The sequence below is a fragment of the Tympanuchus pallidicinctus genome, unplaced genomic scaffold (genome assembly GCF_026119805.1).
Source record: "Tympanuchus pallidicinctus isolate F22 unplaced genomic scaffold, pur_lepc_1.0 scaffold17, whole genome shotgun sequence".
In the NCBI taxonomy this organism is placed as follows: Eukaryota; Metazoa; Chordata; class Aves; order Galliformes; family Phasianidae; genus Tympanuchus; species Tympanuchus pallidicinctus.
Genome location: NW_026294690.1, coordinates 5,382,158 through 5,402,298, shown reverse-complemented (window position 1 = coordinate 5,402,298; position 20,141 = coordinate 5,382,158). Strand labels below are relative to the sequence as shown.

The 20,141-nt window shown below is 37.1% G+C and overlaps 1 protein-coding gene across 1 annotated transcript in view; it reads left to right on the top strand.

Annotated features, from left to right (window-relative positions):
* The window catches only part of NUP210 (nucleoporin 210), a 61,229-nt gene that overhangs the window by 16,464 nt on the left and 24,624 nt on the right, over nucleotides 1-20,141 (top strand). The window contains exons 7-20 of the mRNA XM_052679270.1: nucleotides 84-242; nucleotides 707-775; nucleotides 1,059-1,165; nucleotides 2,147-2,287; nucleotides 3,511-3,648; nucleotides 6,574-6,729; nucleotides 9,463-9,661; nucleotides 10,869-11,014; nucleotides 12,393-12,614; nucleotides 13,871-14,044; nucleotides 15,286-15,478; nucleotides 15,773-15,879; nucleotides 17,389-17,493; nucleotides 17,615-17,716. Coding sequence (XP_052535230.1) covers nucleotides 84-242; nucleotides 707-775; nucleotides 1,059-1,165; nucleotides 2,147-2,287; nucleotides 3,511-3,648; nucleotides 6,574-6,729; nucleotides 9,463-9,661; nucleotides 10,869-11,014; nucleotides 12,393-12,614; nucleotides 13,871-14,044; nucleotides 15,286-15,478; nucleotides 15,773-15,879; nucleotides 17,389-17,493; nucleotides 17,615-17,716 — 2,018 coding nt within the window. The remainder of the gene's footprint in view (nucleotides 1-83; nucleotides 243-706; nucleotides 776-1,058; nucleotides 1,166-2,146; nucleotides 2,288-3,510; nucleotides 3,649-6,573; nucleotides 6,730-9,462; nucleotides 9,662-10,868; nucleotides 11,015-12,392; nucleotides 12,615-13,870; nucleotides 14,045-15,285; nucleotides 15,479-15,772; nucleotides 15,880-17,388; nucleotides 17,494-17,614; nucleotides 17,717-20,141) is intronic.

Here is a 20,141-nt window from a genome sequence, read left to right as displayed (position 1 = left end):
AATTAATCAGCGATAATTAGCGGCATCCAAACACTAACATATTTGCTTTTATTGTTTCATGTGTTGTCTCGTTTTATGTCCAGAATTAATGATGCCGTCTGATCAGTATGAGCTGCAGCTCCAGAACAACGTGTTTGGCCCTGAGGGAGACCCATCCTGGCCGGTCGCCAGGTTGGACCAGGAAACATCCATTGTAACTGCAATGCAGCAGGGGCAAACTAATCTCATACTTGGACACAAGAGTATCCTTCCAAGGTGATGCTTTTCCATCCAGATCCTTGTGGCAGGAGACAAACTTTGTTCCCTTTGTAGCACGGAGAGGTGAAATGGTGTGTATGTGTACCAACAGCCTTGAAAATCAGGAGCACCTGGTGGGGACATGAAGAGCAGTACAGCTGTGAATTCCATCTTAAAAGAGCAGCCTAATCCTTAGGATTTTCTAAGAAATGAGGCTACAGAAAGATCAATGAAATCATGCCTGTTCTCCTCAGTCAGTGTGGGAATGTGATGGGACTTGATTTAATTTTTGTGTTTAGAGCACTAGATTCTCTACTGTAATCTCTGAAATGCTCAATGCCTTTTCTGGGTGGCTCGGATGATTTTTGTTGTTAGTGTAGAAGTAGCTTCAAATCTCTCAGGTACAAGGAACCAAAGGAAGATGCTGATCTTGTATTAAAAATTTTGTGTTCCTTTACTGAGATTTCAGGTATTCGCATGCAAGGTGTTTCCAGGCTACCAAACAGCACTATCTATGTTGTAAATCCTGGTTATTTAGGTTGGTACTGGCATAATTTTTCTCACTGCTTAATGTAATTTGCTTTTGTTCTTCTGTTGGTGTTTTTCTCTTTATGTGCACCCTTTTGTTTCTTGTCTGACTTTATCTTGGAAGAGTGTTTGTGAAATGGATTTAACAGTAAATGTTTTGCTTTCATCTGTAATAAGCAGCTTAAAACAATTAAAGGACGTCTTAAAATGTGGGCTAAAGCTAGAATTTTAGTGTTTGTATTCAATGCATAGAGGATGTTGGTCTGTGCTGTTCAATATTTCCTGTTTTGTAGGATTTGCAGTTCATCCAGGTGACAGATGGGTCCTAGAAACAGGCAGATTTTATGAAATTACAATTGAAGTGTATGATAAATCAAGCAATAAGGTGTATTTATCTGATGTAAGTGAGATGTTGATATACTTCTGAGTGTCTGTTTCCTAAATCCGTCTTTAAAATTCTCTAAGTGCCACCTTTATACAGAGCTATGACTTTCAAAGCTTGTTGTTTCTTGCTTTTCCTTTCCTTTTTCTTTTTTGATTGAAGTATAGCAGTGATTCATGTGAAAGTGACCATTAGAGTGTAAGTGCTGTAGAAAAACTGGAAGAAATGTGCTTCAAATATGCAGCATAGGCTGTGCACTGGAAATTAAATTTGTGGAGAGCAGTACTAATGCTGTACTTGATTACAGCCCAAAATAATTTCCTGCCTTGTAGAGGCAATCTTTCCTATTCTTAATGGAAAAGATGTGAGATAGGCTTATAATACCCTTGAGGAACTTGCAGTTTCCTTGCAATTGATTATGGAAAAAGCGTTGACTAGCTAGCAGTCGTTGTTTAGGTAGTCAAGGAGATAAATTGTAGGCATTAGGTACCATGCATATGGCACTCCTGAAAAACTATTAGAAAAATATCGAAATAGTTCATTTGCAAGCAAAATAATTTAATTAAATGATGGCTTAGGATATTGAGTTTCTTTGATTGTTAATTTGTACTTATTTGCTTCTTCAGATGTAGATCTGATTTGCAGCCAAATCTCAGAAGAAATGTGTTAATTGTGGTCTTCCCATTTTGTATTTAAATGTAATTTCTTAATATTGTCATTTTAAAATATGAATTTTTAGTGCTAAATATTGCTACTTCTATGTTAACTTACATTTCTTGTCGTTATCATAAGCAGTAATTATTTTCTGTAGAGTTAGTGCTGTGTCTGAAAAGTATAGTTTTGTTTTCCTATGGAAAAATTCTTAGTTTCGGATGAGCTTCTTTGAACTGTATTAGTGAGCAGTTTTCTCATTCATTTATTGCTATTATATTTATGGCTTTCTGCAAAACATTAATGCTAATTTCACATGGCAATATTTATTTAATGCTATGATTTTAGAATATCCGAATTAATACAAAGCTGTCTGAGGAGTATTTTGAGGTCCTGAAGTCATCTCTGAATGGATCATATCATTATGTGAAAGCAATAAAGAAGGGTCAGACCATTATTGATGCTGCATTGACATCAGTAGTGGATGAGGTATGTCTCTAAAAAAAACCTGTACTGTTGTTTCCAGTAGGCTTAAAAATAATTTACTTGCACAGTGGAGACTTAGCAGATGGCAGACGTAGAAAAGATAAAAATTTCCTGGGTCTAAGTGGTTGTTAATTAAACAGATTCAGGTTTCAAATTCTAAAATCCTTACTTCAAGAAAACTGTCAACAGAGGATTAGCTTGAATAAACACTGTGGGATTTTGCTACTAAATGGATGGCAAACTCCTGTTACACTAGCAGTGCACAGCACTGATGTATTTTTTCATGCTAGATCCTGTACGTGGGACATACTGTATCCTTGTGTAGGTGCAAAGGTCTTCTCACCATTCTCTGAGTGAATTTCACAATTTATTGTGGTGGGATCATCAGTATCAAACTCTGGCCTTGTTCTGCATTCAGTTACTTTTGGGAAGTTTTCTCTCATTTGGTAAGTGATGTTAAACTGGAATGAAAATCTGCCAAACAGATCAGCCTAAAAATTTCTTCAAATTAATACTCATTAACTTTCTGCTAGTTGGGCAGGCTGCTAAATGTATAGCTAACTTAGGGCATGTGGTGTGGAAGTGACTTGCTTTTGCTTGAAACTTGGGAAGACTGAACACTTCAACCCATTTACTCTGAAATCTTAATTATCCTTGAGTAGGATAGGGTTGGTCCTTGTGTATGATGGGCCATACTCATTTACTGTGTCAGAGGGGGCCAGTAAGAACTTCTGAAATTTTCATTCAGGAATCCAGCAAGAAACAGTATGTTGTGCAAGAAGGTTATAAGGTCACAGTTATAGCAAAGTTATGAAGTTACAGAAGCTTGTGTTCCAGGATGGGCTGAGATTCAAGATGAGCTGGATTATTTAGGCTGAGATTCTTCTTCCACTTTGCAGAGCGGGGTGAGCAAGGACTAAATGGAATTGAGGAGTTAACAAATTAGTTTTCTAGACCATGCCTCGAAAAGCAGTAGTGAGAGCATTTCTGATTGCACTTTGCCTATAAGTGAAGTGTGGACACCTGAATCTTCGTAGTAATATTACTCATTTAATACAGTAGCAACGCGTAACTGGAATGAACTGACTGACTGCTCACAAGAGTTGTTCAGGAAGGATCCTTAACAATTACTTTCGATCTGAGATGTCCTAAATGAGTTGGCTGAAGGTTATTTGTAGGATGTGCAATGATGTCATTTGTGATTCTGTGCTGTTCTTTTTTTGTAGGATGGAGGTGTTCATACATTACCAGCTCCAGTGCGAAACCAGCAAGATGTTGAAATTTATGTTCCAATAGTTCTTTCACCCAGCATTTTGACATTTCCTTGGCAGCCAAAAGCAGGAGTCTACCAGTATACGATACAGGTATGCCAAAGAATATCCAAATGCAGAAAGCATTGCTGAAGCAGATGCAGTGAGGCCTGTAACCACTTTAACTACTTATGTAGAACTGACTTTGGATCCTTCATGCACAGTGATATCCAAAATTTTATTTGGTAGAATTTTGTTGGATGCTCTTTGCAGAAATTAATGTGCATTGTAATTAATAAATATACATCCTTTTACCTCTATCTTTTGTTCACTTTCTGTTTCCCCCTCACTTGTGCTCAGTGGAGTAGTTTGGAATTGCAGAAAATATCCTAGGTATTAAACTCTATAGTAACAATTGGAGATTGCCGTTCTCTGTGTAAAGGGATGGAAGTATGGAGTATGAAGAGACCACAAAAAACCAAGCAAGATGAATGAGCAACGTGCTACCAAACTTTGCCATCAGTATCCTTCACTCTCAGTGTATCTTGTAATAAAAAGTGTCAGGAAAGGAAAGATGGCTTCATTTACAGTATCCCCTTCTAAAGGACTTTTCTTAACAGTTTTTATGTGGTGTCTTTGTTCCCATGTTGCCAAACCTTTCATAGGCTTTGTAAGGCAGGTGGCTTGTCCTCTCTCATGTATTGCAGCAACCCCAAGATCCTGCACTCAGGTGTTTCAGGCGCAGTTCCTGCCTTTGTTTCAGCATGAAGAAGTGCTGAGTTTCAAGTAAAGAGGGTACAAAATCAGACAGTAGGACTGGTGATGTTTAAAGTAGCAGATTAATCTCTTAAGGATCAAATTGCATTCCCTATTATAAATCTGAAGTTATTGGCATTTAATTGAACGTTCTCCTCATCTGCATTTTTGTTTTGTGGGATCGTTTTTGCTTCATTCATGCTATACCCAACCGTGCCAGCAGAGTGTGGTAAAAATTCTTAGCACAAATACACATTTTCTATACTTCATGATTTGCACTGGAGCCCAGCTGGTGGGAAGCAAATGTGCTTTTTCTGTTTTCCATCTCCTTTATAATACTTTTCTCACCTTATCTATATATAATCAAACTTCTCACTAGAGAGCACTAGTTCATGTCATTCAGATAAGCTGCATCGATAGTTTTACTTTCCTGTGATGTTTTTCATTTTAAAAGATCTTTCTTTTCCCTCCCAACATTTAAATTAGTTTGTATTTACCAAAACTGAGAATACTTTCTCAGTCTGCATGTTCAACTGTACTCATGGTTGTTTACAGTAGCACACAGCTTGATTGTTGTTCCAGCCTGTAGGTCAGCTCTTGCCTTCTACTCAATAGTTTTTGAGTCAGGCTGCTTTGAATCGGTGAACAGACTTGCTGGAAAATAAGGTGAAAGGGATTTTTAGATCAAACGAAATTCCGTAACTCCTTCCAGATGGTATCAGAGTGACTTTTTAGCTGTCTGTTATTGGTTGTTTTATTCATATCTGTGCTAATAAGATTGCTTCTATCGCTACTGCTTATTTAAAAATTAATAGTATGAAGATATTTCCTGACCTGCATGGGAGAAGTGAAGTGCTGTCTTGTGAAATTCAACACATGGATTTCAAGGTGTAGGTCATTTTTCCTAGTGAGAGCATTGTCCTGTCTGGTAACAGTTTGTGAAGTTCAGCTGTGGGTAGCAATTAGACTGAAATGGAAGTTGGTTTATTCTCTGTTGGTGCAAACTGACAGCTAGAAAGAAAATGTAGTAATGCATCTGATCTGTGTGAAAGAGTTAAGAATACAGAATTATTAGGAATTGGGCTTTATTTTTTTTATTTGCTCTTTTTCCTGTCATAATTGAAAATATCTTTACACGATGCTGTGAACCTTAAGTAAACATTTCTTGCCACGTCCCATGTGTCTTACCTGTTTTTCTGTTTATCTTCGTGCTCTTTCTGTAATCAGGTTGGGCATGTGCTTGTGGAAAACAAAGAAGGGAAAAGAACTGTTTTGGTTTTTTCCCCTTTTTCCCCCCTCTCTGTGTGGAAGCTATTAGCAGGCTGTTCCAAATTAGATGTAGTTTCCACACCTTACTTCTAAGCAAGATTTAATCTTCTCATTTCAACACATTTATTTCAAATTCATTGATTTATGAAATGGATTAGAGCAAAGGAAGCTAAAGGAATGAAAAAAGCCATATAAACAAAAGATTGTTGCAGTATTCACCCTAGTTTCCATTCTGATTGAAATTTGTAATTTATTTTGGAGTGTGAAAGTCCCTATTTAAAAACAAAACAAAAAAAGAACAAAAACCAACACAGCACAAAAAGCTGTTTAAGAGCAATAGATATGTATACAAACTTCCTGTGCTTGCCATGAGCACTGTGAGGATCATAACAGTAGTTGCATGGCTGCAGGTAGATGTGCCTCTTTCAGCATAAAACAAAGTAGTAATGCGAAGAAGCGATGTAGATGTATAGGTGTTTTTTCTTTTTTCTCACTGTCCCATTCATTCCCTGCTTATCCCTCTTCTTTTATCTTCCCTTTAGATCCCTAACCATTTCTATTGGCAGAAGCTGATCAGTACAAAGTGTCAGGTTGGCAGCTCTGAGATCCTGAATTGTTGGTTTGGCACTTTGGCTGTCAGCAACAGGAAAGTAGTGGAGTTTTCAGAAGGACAGTAATCCCATGTGCCAGGCCTCTGCTGTGGCAGCTTGTGAAATGATGTGCTGAGTCCAAGCAGTATCAGTTACTGAGGGCTGTCAGCATCAGATTTCCGCAGCTGAGAGATATATTTGGGTTAGCAGCACTGGTGAGATAGGCTATGTGCTTAAAGAAATCAGAAATAAATTGAATAAGAGTGGTAATCTTTTCATCTTGTACTTGATCTTGCTTATTTGAAAGTTCTGAGGAGTTATTCTACTTATTTCTGGAGTAATAGCATTGCTGTTCAGTGTGTTCCTCGCTTCTCCTGCAACGTAGTCAAAGCCTTGACAGCCAGGTTTTCTCTTTGTTTTCTAGGCTCATGGTGGAAGTGGAAATTTCAGCTGGTCTTGTTCTAACCAGGCAGTTGCTACAGTGACAGTCAAAGGAGTAATGACAACTGGAAGTGATATTGGCATCAGTATTATTCAGGCAATTGATGTTCAGAATCCATTGCATTATGGTGAAATGAAGGTAAAACTTTATTTTCCCTCATTGCTCTTGAGTACAGCTATTGGAAAGCAATCTAAGCAGACAAGCCAAACAAAAAATGCATTTTGGAGGATAAGAAGTGGACTTAACTGAAGTCCATTAGGTAAGAAGTCCTTTAATGAAAATGATGATGGGTATCATCAAGGTGTACAAGGAAATTCCTGCCTGAAAAAGTGTCTGGAATACTATACACCACATAATAACATAGATACCAGAACTGGTCAAGGAAAAATAATCTTACAGATGCATAGGAGAGAATAAGAATGAAAAATACCCATTCTGAGATGGATTTTTCGTCTCTGTGTGTATCACATTCTATTAGCATTTTGTCACGGTGATAAGTATATGATGTAAGGAAAAGACATCTACCCACAGGAAAGTGTGTGCAAGGGTAGGTGAAGAAGCTGCTCTTGCTACCCGTTACTCTAAATACAATTTTAAATACCTTTATTCTCTAAACGAGGAATAACACTTGGGAAATATTTCAGTGTGTCCTTTGGATACAAACCACTTTTGTTAATGAAACTGTGTCAGTGCTTACTCCCATCTAGCTGTTCAGAGTTGTCAGACACTTTAAAATGGCAAAAAGCTAAAATTACCACTGTTTGATAATTACTGCTGTGAAGTGGCATTCAGGCATTATAATTTGTGCTTTAAATGTATACCTTAGCAAAGAGCTAAGCATTAGAATGGAAATTGGACTGAAAAGAGGAACTTTGCTCCTGACCTCTGTAAAACTAAGAGTTGGTGTGCTGAGCATGTGAGACTCATCGGGATCCAGAGACACTTTGTCTGAACTGTGGTCATAAGTGAGATAGGTTTGTTTATGCCAAGTGGACACCATTGAGGCCAGCAAACAGCCTCCATCTGGCTGTGGCTTTACAAAAGTGGTGTCTTTGTTTGTGATGGAGCGCAGCAGTTCATTTAGGAAGCACATCTTGCAAGCCCTGATGCAGTGCACCTTCCTTCCAGGATACGTGCTCATCATTTAGCAACTGGTGGGAACAAACTGATTGTATTCAATATTACTTACAGTAAATACTTTATAATTGTAATGTGTTGCTACATGCTGCACTGCTGTAACTGATAAAACAGAAGCACAACATAACAGTTTTTTTCAGACAGCGTTAAATGTTTTTGGTCAGGACTGCAGAATTTGTCCCGTAATGAAGAGTGCTATTTAGGCAGGTACTTTTTTTTTTTTTTAGTATGCATGTTTTAGGAAATATATTTCCAAACCAAGTTTTACTTGGAACTACTGCAGCTACCAATGCTGTTTTTGTTGTTACTGTGTTTGTTTTGTTTTGGTTGTAGGGACAAATTTGCACTTATTTCAGTGCGTGGATTAATTATGTCAATTCTGAAAGATGGATTTCAGATAGGTATTGAATTTCATACTTAAAATGATGACTCTGGTCTTTAAAACTTACTTTTACAAGCTTGCTCCCTGAATAACCCAGGCTTTTAGCAGTGCTGTTTGTTAGCAGCGTGGCAGTTATCAGCTGGAAATGCGGGAATAATGAAGATTTTCAGTTGCAACTTCTTATCCTTGAGCATAAATCAAAATCTCAGAGTCAGGAAAAAAATACTTCTCTCTCTGTGAGCTTTCAGAGCAGTGTATTGCATAACCTGAATAGGTTATTTTTGAATGCCTTTGTCCTTGTGCTCAGAATTACATTCTTCATAGAATTACTGGCAGGAATCGTATTTACTAACTTCAGTGAGCAAATTTTAGGAATATTTAGCTGTGTTCTGCAAAGGTTACAATTTCAACTCTACCATATGATGCAATATTCCATCTTTCAAGCTGTTTGCAGTTGGTTAGGGAGCTAAGACATCACAAATGAAACACTTTGATCATGGTGATTGTTTTGAAATGTGCAGTCAAAGATATATTCTACAACATTAATGGAAACACTTGCAAATTAGAATAACAATGGAGTTAAGAGAGGTTGTCAGCATCAGATATGAACATGAGGATCGATTTCTACCAGTGTTATTTTAGGAAGTAATCCTTTTGATTTCAAAAGTATCTCTGGCATAAGGATTACTTGCTGATGCAGAAGGTTGTAAGATTAGGCACTAGAAATCTGGTTACTTATTTTAGATTCCTGACCTTAGTAGGGGAACTTTAAGTCCTGGAGACCTTTAAAAATGTTTTGCCGACAGAAATGCATGAAAATGAAAAAGGAAATATTATTTTGGAAGAATAGGCCTTTAGTTCTCTAAACTTCTACAGATGTGTTGCTGTGAGAGGTGCAGGCTGGGGAGCCTTGCTAGCTGTGTTGAGTCTAGCTCAGATGTTTATACTGTGCAAGTCAAGGCTGGATACTAAACCTGACCCAGCTGGGGACGATACCTCTGGCAAATAACACACCTTAAACCTCACTTTACCTTTAATACAGCAGGAGCAAGAATATTACAAGTATTGGTAGAGGGATCACCAAAATGATATGATATTGAAATTTTAAGGGATAAGATCACTAAAATAGCAACAAGCTTTTCATGTTTTTTTCCCACAATACCTTTTTGTGTCAGGTAAAAACACAGCAGCAAGTTGGAAACTGGGAGAAATTACTTTTAGCCATCAAGGAGAATTCAGTAGCTGGGAGATGCCTACAAGAGTTAAAATAAGGAGAACATGTTGGAATCTTCTTTTTCCTGGTGCCTTTTTGTAGCTTTTATGCCTTGCTGTCATGTTTCTTTCCTGTTCAGGTCTATGTAACTGAACCTAGCGGGATGGAGTTCGTACCGTGTCAAGTTGAGGCACGGGTTGGCCAAATGTTGGAGCTGCCTCTGAGGATTAATGGTCTAACCAACATTGAAACAGGCGAGATAGTCCCACTAAGTGACTGTTCACACTTTGATCTAGTTGTGGAAGTAGAAAATCGTGGAGTGTTCCGACCACTTCAAGGTGATTTAACCCCTTTTCTCAGGTGCTTCTGTATCTCTTTTAAATCAATGTTTCAATTGTTGTGTGTTCCTAGATATGTCTATGATATCATAGATCCTATGAGGTCTGGATCGAAATAGATACAGTTTTGTTTTTGAAAACATTTGTATTGTTATGTGGAGCTTCTCTTTGATATTTTTGACTTCTTAAGAGACTCTGAAAGCATTTTGGCAACCAATTTAGTGGAGAGCATGCTGTCTATTATCTCTGTACTGATGCAGAATTTTTAATGTGCTTCTGTAACAAAGCTGGTAGTGTTTGAGATACATTAGAAGACCTGCCATGATGCTAAAATTAAAAATCGTTTTCCCCTATTTGTTCAGAAGTGCTTTCTGTTCTATAAAGATGCTATTGTTTGCTTGCAAGGAATTAAGTTGATCAGCTGATAAATTTTACCAAAGCTCTGTTTGTTAAGCTGATTACTTTAAAAAAAAAAAAAAAGTGTAGTGAGTATAGAATATGCTTGTTATTTTCAGAGAATGCTGTTAGTATTTCTGGGCTAAGTGGGCATTGAGTTACAGAGCTGCTCCTGTATCTGCTTAATTCAGTATGTAATTCAGATGTACCATTGGATTTTTGCAAGTATCTCTTGTATGGGAGCTCTTTTATTTGCCACCAAGCCAGTAAAACCAGTCTGTGTTGTACCATCTGTTTGTCTGAGAGGCAGCTATTTTAAATATCAGTGCCTAATGTGCTGTTGTGCTGCATGTTGTTTTGTTTTTCAAAAGGGGAAAAAAGATCCCCACGCTCAAAAATGTTCTCTGAGTAAGCATGAAAGTAACTTAACCTCAACTAGAGAGAACTTGAACTGTAGGCACTGTGTTTTGTGCAGGAAAGCTTTGAAAGCTTGTTTGTGCTTAAACACCAGGCTCATCTTAAAACAACAAAATGAAAGTACTGCAGCAAGAGCAAGTCACGCTAGTTTACACCAGAGAAAGGATTCATGACCTGCTTTGGACAATGGGAAAATAAGTTTTGAGATGCTTCAGTAAATACTGAATTTGAGATGGAAGACGGAAGTGAGCATTTTTCTTACTCAGATGGAAAGCACATCTCTAGTTCACTTCTGGTAGAAATGCTTTTGCTTAGAAAAGCCACGTAGAGCTAAGGTTAGAGTGCTTAGGCATTTATCTCCAAATGTATATTTGTGTTTTAATTTGTTTGATAGGAAGACTTAAGCCAAGTGCTGATTTTTGTAGTGGAGTCAGAGTGAAAGCTGAAAGTGAAGGATACACAACACTTGCTGTTAGTTACACCCACGCTCACGTCCGCCTCAGTGCTAGCATCATCATTGCTGCTTATCTACCATTAAAAGTAAGTCTGATCTGTTTCTAAATCAATCCATACCTTGAAATACCTTTAAGTGATGAACTACAATTTGATATTATGTAAGTAGTACATTTAAAAAAAAAAAAAAAACAAAAAGTGGTGAATGGTTGATTAACAGGAAAAAATCATTTGGTTTGTTTTGGATCATTGTGTTCCAATTTCCCATCTATGGAGACTACGTTTATTCTTCTGTGTGCTAGTAAATACTAGCAAGCCCCGTGGGGCATTATAGCTTGACTTTTCACATATAATGTTAAGACATAAAATGATTCTAGATTACTCAATAAAACCAAGGTACATTGGCAAGGAGAATAGATTAAGTGCAATTTTAAATGTATACTTATGTTTTATGTGCTTAAAAAGTAAAGGTAATGACTTCTAAATCTGGGCTTAGATAAGCTTAGATACAGTGAAGATTTTTTTCTTTAAAGTAGAGAACAATGGTTACCACATTCTTTTCCCTTTTTTCTATAGAATGAAATATTTGCAATGCCCAGAAATAGAGGATGTATGCATTTGTCTGTGAGATATCTATCATAAAAGAATTTATAGTGTAAAAAGTAGGGGAAAAACAAGCAGGAGCCAAAGGGCAGGCAGACACTGAAGATGGAATCTTAGTTTCCATTGGACTTTTACCTTTGCATTGCAAATATAACCAGGGAGTAAATGGAAGAAAAGCGATACCTTTATGTCAGCTCTTCCCTCTGCCCTCTTCCTTTCTGAAGGCACCCATGGGAAGAATTGGACCATTCTTTGTTAGCTGTTATTTATTTCTTACTAAAATCTTAACTAAAATGAGGTTATGGAATGCAAACTAGAAATTGGCATTGTGTATTAACACACTAAGTTAATTTCTGTGATGATAAACAGCACAGACTGTCCTGATGATACACATTAATCTGGAATTTCTTGTAGAGGTTTGAAGTAAAAGTTCTGTAGAAAAATAATGTGCTCAGAACTGTGCCAGAGAGCACTGTCAACTGGGAGTGCTACTTCACTACACTACTTCATTCATTCAAGTACCATCCATTAAAAAAAAAAGTATTATTTCTTGCTCAGAGAAGTATATTCAGGGTCTTACTCTTGTGGTACCTCATCATGAAAGAGATGATGTTGGAATGTAGATAACTTCTTTCTGTATCCTTCACTGAATAGAATCTGAGCAAAAAATTCAAGTAGGTGATAAGTAATTGTTTTGGTGCTGCTTGTTTCTTAAGTAATCAGGTTTACAACCCATTGCATGGCAAAATCATAGCTTAATCAAAATGACAAACGTAGCACTTTGACTAGAAGTTTCTTTTGCAAAGAACAATTGAAATACTCAACCATGACATTATTAATCTTGAACTGTCATTCATTCTAGACTGTTGATCCTCCATCAGTTGCTTTAGTGACTCTGGGTTCCTCTAAAGATATTTTATTTGAGGGAGGACCTAGACCATGGGTCCAAGAGCCTTCAAAGTTCTTTAGGAACGTCACGGCCGAAGATACAGAAAGTATTGGTCTGTCTTTATTTGCACCTCCTATGTCTCGAAATAACATCCAGCATTGGGTTCAAGTATCCTGCAAAAGCCTGGGAGAGCAAGTAAGTACTAGAAGGCGTTTGTATCATCCTCCATCAGACATGGAGCCAAAGCAGCTGAGAACAGGCTTTGACCAGATCTGATACAATATACCTCTGAAATGCTGTGTAGCTCCAGTTTTTATAAAAAGCCAGTATAAAACTCACATAAGTACGTTCTTTATCTGTTTTGTTCATTGTGATGCTGATACAGGCTTTAGAGTATTTCATAATGTTATGTTATAAAGTGGCTTATGATGAGTTTATTGCAGTATAAAGCCAAGTTACAGTAACCTTATGTTTTAGAATGCTTTAGAACAGATCCTAATTACCACAGCTAATTTCAGTTTGCATAAATAGGAATGTAGCAGAAGACTGACTGTTCAGTCTGACCTGTTCACCTGCACCTGGTTATCTGCCAGCGTAATTGTGTTTATTCAGACAAATAACAGTCATGTGAATGGCTGCAGTCATGTTGCACCTGGTCTCTTCTCCATCATGCAGAAGTAATTTGTTCTGCTTTGCTTACATTGGCCAGTTTATAAAGCATTTGGTTTTGATTCCATTTTTTTCCTCCTGTTTGTTTCTCAATTTTGAAACGTGAGCATTTCAGAGTGCTGCCAAATTGATGAAATGTTTTCCTCAGCACATACTGTGTAAAGTGTAGCTATTTCAGTTCATGCAAATTCAGGAAGGTGCAAACATCATTTTGTTGCCTGTGATAGTGGATGTGTTGGCTGTCGGTCCCCAGTGTTGTCCAGAAGAGATCACATCTGTATGGCTCTGGCAGGTGATAGCACAGAGGTGGGTCAGGCAGGTGGCCTGAGTGCCTCAGCCTGCTGTGGTAGCCTTCTCTGCTTACAGCCTGCGTTGCTGAGCGCTAAAGAGGGCGTGTAAAATAAAGAATATTTTGGAAATATTTAACTGGCCGTAAATATTGTCTGTTTGCTGTTCTGCATTCGCATCAACAAGAAAAAAAAGCTCTGCCAGTTGGGTTTTTAGTTTATGTAAGACTTTTCTCCATCAAGTTAGATAATAATGAACATTAATTCCTAGGAAAAGTTTCCAGGAACAATATATTGATTATATATATAGATATAGAACTCTTCTTGAAATGTGTTATGCTTTTATATCTTATTGTGTCTTCGTTGGTAAAGTCCACAAGGATCACGCTTTGCTTGTTGTGACACCAAAGTATAACAGTATACATAAAACAGAACATGCCTGAGCCTGGTACTCATCTTCTCTCTCTTCGCTTATCTGTCTTGATGATTTTGTAGGTTATTGCTTTAACAGTTGGAAACAACCCCACTATGACCAACCCTTTTCCAGCAGTTGAGCCTGCTGTTGTGAAATTTATCTGTGCTGTCCCTTCACGACTCACTTTGACTCCTATTTATGGAAGCCCTCAGCTTGATCTCTCCTGTCCTTTGCTGCAACAAAACAAGCAAGTGGTAAGTCTAAGAAATGTAACAGAAAAAGAATGTGTTCTTGTAACTTAAATCAGTGTTTGGACTTCCACATTAGAAACAAAACAGCTGACTTGAAATTGCAAGGGTAGCAGTAACTACACTTGTATCATTGTCTGCTTTTGCAGAGATCAGTCTGAATGTGAGTTTCCTGCAGTAGTTATTTCAAAGTTTCATAAGGGGGCCTTATCAGAAAATAGAATGTATGCAGAAGCATATGGATAATGGCTTCTCACAAAAGAAGCACTGTGAGAAGCCTTTCTGACCTGTCTGAAAACATGGGCTGAGCAGAAAGGAATGAGAGAAGGAAAACAGGTTGAACTTTTGTAACAGCAACAAAAAAAAAAAAAAGGGGTGGGAGTATGCATGTTTCCAGCAGATGTTTACAAATAAGTCTTTTTCCTTGTATCATTTCATCCTAATCTGAATATTCCATTTAGTATGTAGAGGCAGGTTTTATGATGCACGTATTATCACAAGTATGTGTTTTGTGCCTCCTATTAGTAGAGGGGCAAACACTGACATGCAAGCATCTATATAGTGTATGCAGTGTGTTGTTTGGCATCAGGAGCATTATTTAGCTTTGAAAATTTGGGTTGCAGTACACAGACAACGTGTAGAATATCAAGCGTGAATTTTTTTTCTCCTGTGTCCAAATGAATGCTGTCAGTTCTCTGCCATGTGAACTGTTTCATCATATTCATCATATTGCTAAGCATACGTGCAAGTCACCCTAGTTTGATAAAGCTGCAATGAATATAGAGCTGATGAATCATTTTTTGTTATTTATTCTATGTAGTAGACATGTTTACTTGTTTTTCTAGCTCTCAGTGTGTCAGGAGTTGAGCTACTTCAGAGCTCTGCTATTGCTAACACATTTCACTGGGTAAACAATTAGAATGCCTGTCTTCTGACTGACTAATGGCAACACTTCTCATTCTTTTGAATTCCAAAGGCAGTATACGTGAGGGGTGTCGTTTGGTTTTATTTTAAAGGATTTCACTGATTAAAAAGAAAAAAAACATGCAAAAAAAAAAAAACAAACCCAAACCTTTGTATCTGAAGTCCAGTTAAAGACTTAGCAGTGATGGCTCATTTTAGTGAACATAACTCATGTACTGAGTGATGTAATGAATTTAATGAAACTCAAATTTAGTTGTTTTTTTCTTTTAGTGATTAAAAATCCTCTTGCATCTTTTCAGATCAAAATATTTATTCTTTTTCAGGTTCCTGTTTCAAATTATCGCAATCCAGTATTGGATTTGGCTGCTTATGACCAGCATGGCAGTAAATTTGATAACTTCAGTTCTCTTAGTGTTATCTGGGAATCAACAAAACCATCTTTAGCTAATATTGAGCCTGATATGCCAATGGAACTAACCCTGAAGGATGATGGAAGTGGTCAAAGGAAAATGCATGGTACAAATTAGTTTAAGTGAGCATTTCATTATTTGAAACAGGCCAGGATTAAATCTATATGGTAATGTTATGTTAATTAAAGAAATTTATGCCATGTGAAATCATATTTCAACTTGTTCTAAATGTACATTTTTAAAGTATGTTTTAATTAACAAAAACCAGCAGACAAGTCCAAGTGTGTCTTTAGGGAAGAAACTCCTTGTCTTTTGGAATGACAGTGGAAGAGATTGAGTGTCCACTTTGTATATTTCTTCCCTCATAATAGGATTTATATCACTTTTCACTTGGTTCCAGGCTTACAAACTGTTCTAGTTCATCACAAGTCTGGAACTACTGCTATCTCTGCAACTGCAACAGGATACCAACGGTCTCATCTCAAGGCAGCTAAAGTAAAAACACCGGTACACAGAGGTTTTTTTTATCCCTGTTTCCTCTCAATGCTTAATGTGTTGTTTGTGTATTTGTTTCCTCAGTGCTTAGCCATCTAAAAATTGGACATAACATGAATAGTTCTGAAGGCAGATTAATAACACTAGACCTTACAATGTTCATAGCTTTTCTTGAATTTTTTTTCCCTCTCCATTCTGTTCTACTGTCAATATAAAATATCTCCAATTCTTTTTTTCTTCACTGTGATGTTTGGGCAAAGTTACAGACTGCTGCTTCATCTAGTTTTGGTTTTATTCGGTCTTCAGCAAATCGGTGAAGCTGTGCTGCTTATACTGTAACTCACTGATGGTTACTAGGTTATAGGGATCATACTTTACCACCTGAGATACTTGATTTGGTATCTCTTAAGAAGTTATAGGAAGGGTACCAAGTGTTCTTCAATCACTTTTTAATTTTCTGTACTCTGCTTTTCTAAAGCAGTATTCAATATTCTTTTTTTATTCTTAGAGATAACTAAAAACATGAATCTCTTTCAAATACTTTCAAATTTGGGGATACTTGTTTTATTTCGTTGTGAAATTTATGTGTGCAAAATGGTCCTTAGTTCTCTTATTGCTCTTGTCTAAGAATTCTCTTAATGTTCTTGTCTTTGTGTTTTGGAGGAATCCTTTCGCTGGTTGAAAAGTAGCTGTCAACATAATTTCTACAGCAGTTACTGTGGGCTTATGTGGTGTTTTTGTAAATTAGATGACTGGCTTTTTTTCAGATGTAGTAGAAGTGGTCTTCTGTATTCTGCTTTCAAAACTATCCATGTTTAATGTTTTTTCTTACAAAAAACCTCAAAAATCTATTGGGGGTATATTAAGATGTCTTAATCACTGTTCCATGTTTAAGTGGAACAGTCATTATCTCATTAGGGAAAGATAACATCCTTTCTACATCAAGGAAATAATTCTACTAATAAGGTGAAATGGGTACGTAATACTAACTTCCTCTAAAAAGCATTTTCCCATTCTAAGCTAATGTTGTTACAAATGAATGATTGGATTTGCATCTGGTCCAGTGTTTATGCATTTATATATGAATTTATTATGGTTGCTTGCTACAAAGAATCCTAGAAAGATATTGAAATAGCAGGAAACGCTATTTCTCTGTACTTAATTGTCCTATATGAACTTAAAATGTATTTCTGAGTTAATATCCTATCATCACATATCAGACACAATTGATCCTGCTAGATCTTGATACATAGGCCTTCATTTGTTGGCATGGACAAAGATGCAGAATTTGACATCATGTCCTGTAAATGACTTGGGATGTAGAAATCTTGCAGCTGAGAAGAAAGTTAGCAGCTGAACTAATCATCTGGTCTTTTGGACATTCCATTAACAAACTTTTCCAATCTGGCTCTTTGTTCATCTGCATTAAGCATCCTTTCTTGCATGTACAAGATACTTGCACTGTTTTTTAATTTTTTAATGTTTGCTGTAACACATGGTAAATGGAATTGTTTCTTTCAGTATGAATCTCTTCTACCAGTGTCTGCCACTATTGAACTGATATTAGTGGAAGATGTAAAAGTCAGCCCTACTGATGTCTCCATTTACAATCATCCTGACGTTCAAGTAAGCATTTACTCTACTGCTTATTTAATTGAGGGAGGAAAGCATCAAGAATTATGATGTGCAAGTTTTAGCAAAGTGCTAGGAAGATGCATAGTCTTATTTTGGGTGCTTTTCTTTGCAGGCAGAACTGTTCATCAAAGAAGGTTCTGGATATTTTTTCGTCAATACAAGTGTTGCAAGTGTTGTCAGTGTGGATCTTGAGGAAACTCAAGGTATTGCTGTGGTGAGTGAAATAATGTGTCTTTTTGGCAGACTGAATATTTGATGGTTTCTTTTCCGTGTCCTTTTTGATATTGGAAGGGATAACCTCGATAACCTCTAACCCATAATAAAGAGCTTACAATAGTTAAATGGGATTACAGATCTACAAAACTAACAAAGCCTTTCTGATGCTTGCACTAATATATTGACTTAATTCTTTTTATGTTTACATGATTTTATTCTTTTAGTAGAGATGACAGAAATATCTTGCTTGCACTTGAGGCAAATAAATGTACTGGGGCTTGATTTTTTTTCTTAATGCATCCAGTTTTTCTTAAGAAGAAAATATAATTAACTGCAACAAAATACTACAATGGTGCAGTTGTGTATTCTAGAGCAGAAAGAAGACTTGCATATGGAATAAATAAAAATGTGATCACACAGTTCTTATCCCAACAGTAAGGATATCTGCATGATAGACTTGTATTTCAGCCCACTGGCAACCTACAGAATTTTCACAGCTGTCTGTCCAGTTCAGCTATGCATGTTTTCTGTAAGCATATAAAATAATGATTATGCATCAGTACTATTGTGGTTTTATAAGGTGTATGTGTATAGTACATAATAGATTGTGTGTCTATTTATATATATATATATATATATATATATATATATAAACACACACACACACACATATATATACACACATATATATAATTTGAGCTCTTTATCAGTTCTAGTTGAACTGCATATTTGTGTGAAGTGTCATACGTGTCTCTTGTCACGTCTTGCTGCTCTGGTGAAATGAATTTGATTTGTAATACAGATAGTGTGTGTCTGGCAGTTTCCAAGAAATAATTAACTGCCTTTTCTGTTTTACTGCCTTACATGAGGAGTAGTGAGAGATCTGGGAGAATCCAAACCGACACGTATTCACAAAAAATTCGCCTTGATGTGCGTTTGACCTCAAATGCTTCAAAATAATAGTGGAAACTATGAAAGAAATCAGGATCCATCTTTGTGGAAGTGAGATTAGAATCCACAAATCAAGCTTGTGTAAACTTTAATAACTGCCTTTATTTTGATAAACAGATAAATTTGTAGATGGTGGGGATGGAGGTTCTCCCAATAGCTATGAGGGCTGCTCCAGGACCAGTGCCTCCTATTTTTTGCTCGCGACATCAGGGCAGATGTGGGTAATTTGGCAGTAGAGGTTGAACCTTCCCAACAATATTCCATTACATTTTGTTGCCATGTGACAGATGGCAGCAGAGGGGCAGTCTGACAGAATGGCATCTGACATGAAAGTGTGTATGAAGCAAATGGGTGGAATTGAATTCTTCCATGCAAAAAATAAAAAAAAACACCTACTACTGACATGAAGTTGTTTGCTGAACGTTGATGGGGACCAAACAGTGGGTGTGAGCACAGAGGGGGTGGGTGGTGAGTTTTATTGGTAGTGACAGTGGGTTACCTCCACTAATGCAGGTGTTTAAGACCATGGTGTGCAGGCTCCAGTTCATTGCTGTCAAGAATGCAGAGCTAATGGTTGTTACTGTGTAAAAAATGGTGTTTTTGTAGCTGGGAGTATGCTCTATGAAATCATGTTATTGTGCTCTTTTGTCTGTTGCAGTTTGCGTGGAAATAAGGTGTTGCTTTTGGAGCAAACTGTAGAGATGTCAGCCCTGTACATACATATATGTTTGACAATTATCCAACATTAACTTGAGAGTTTTTCCTGTATCAGATAATTTCATGAACGGTACTCAAATAGAGATCTAAGAAAATAACAATTGGTTAGGGTGACACGAACTGTAGACTTAAGTTCTACATTGCAATACCATTTATTTTAGAGAATTCAGTATCCTGGTTTCGTTGAAAGAAGTAGTTGCTGAAGTGCGTGATGGAAGCTTACAATGCTGTGTTTAGAAGCAGGATTCTGTATGTTCTGTATCATCAGGCTGCTCTGTTACTCCAGTTCTCATTCTGCACCTTCCTCATTATTGGTCACTTTTTAGTCCATGTGGCTTAGATAGGCAGTGAATGAATGCAGGGTATGGATCTGCCACAGCCGAGATCCAGACAGGAGTCTTTGCACTGACAGTTGCAGTAGAGGGAAGTGTTCTGGCACAGTAGTGCTATGTATACATGCTTTGTGTTTACAGGACAAAGGGCAGTATCAAGATGTTCTTTACCCATTGCAGTACTGCAATTATGCATTCCTGATTGCATAAACTCAGAATGGATAATTATGGGACAGAATTATCTAGAACTGTTATCTGAAAAGGTAACTCATATCTACAGTGATACTGGAATATGTGCTGCAGGACAGAGCTTCTGAACCCTTCAAATTATACCAGCTTTCTGTCCAGTTCAGGGTGATTTGCTATCACAGTATGTCATTCTGATTTTGTAATATCTATTAGAGTTATGTTCTGATCTCCCTA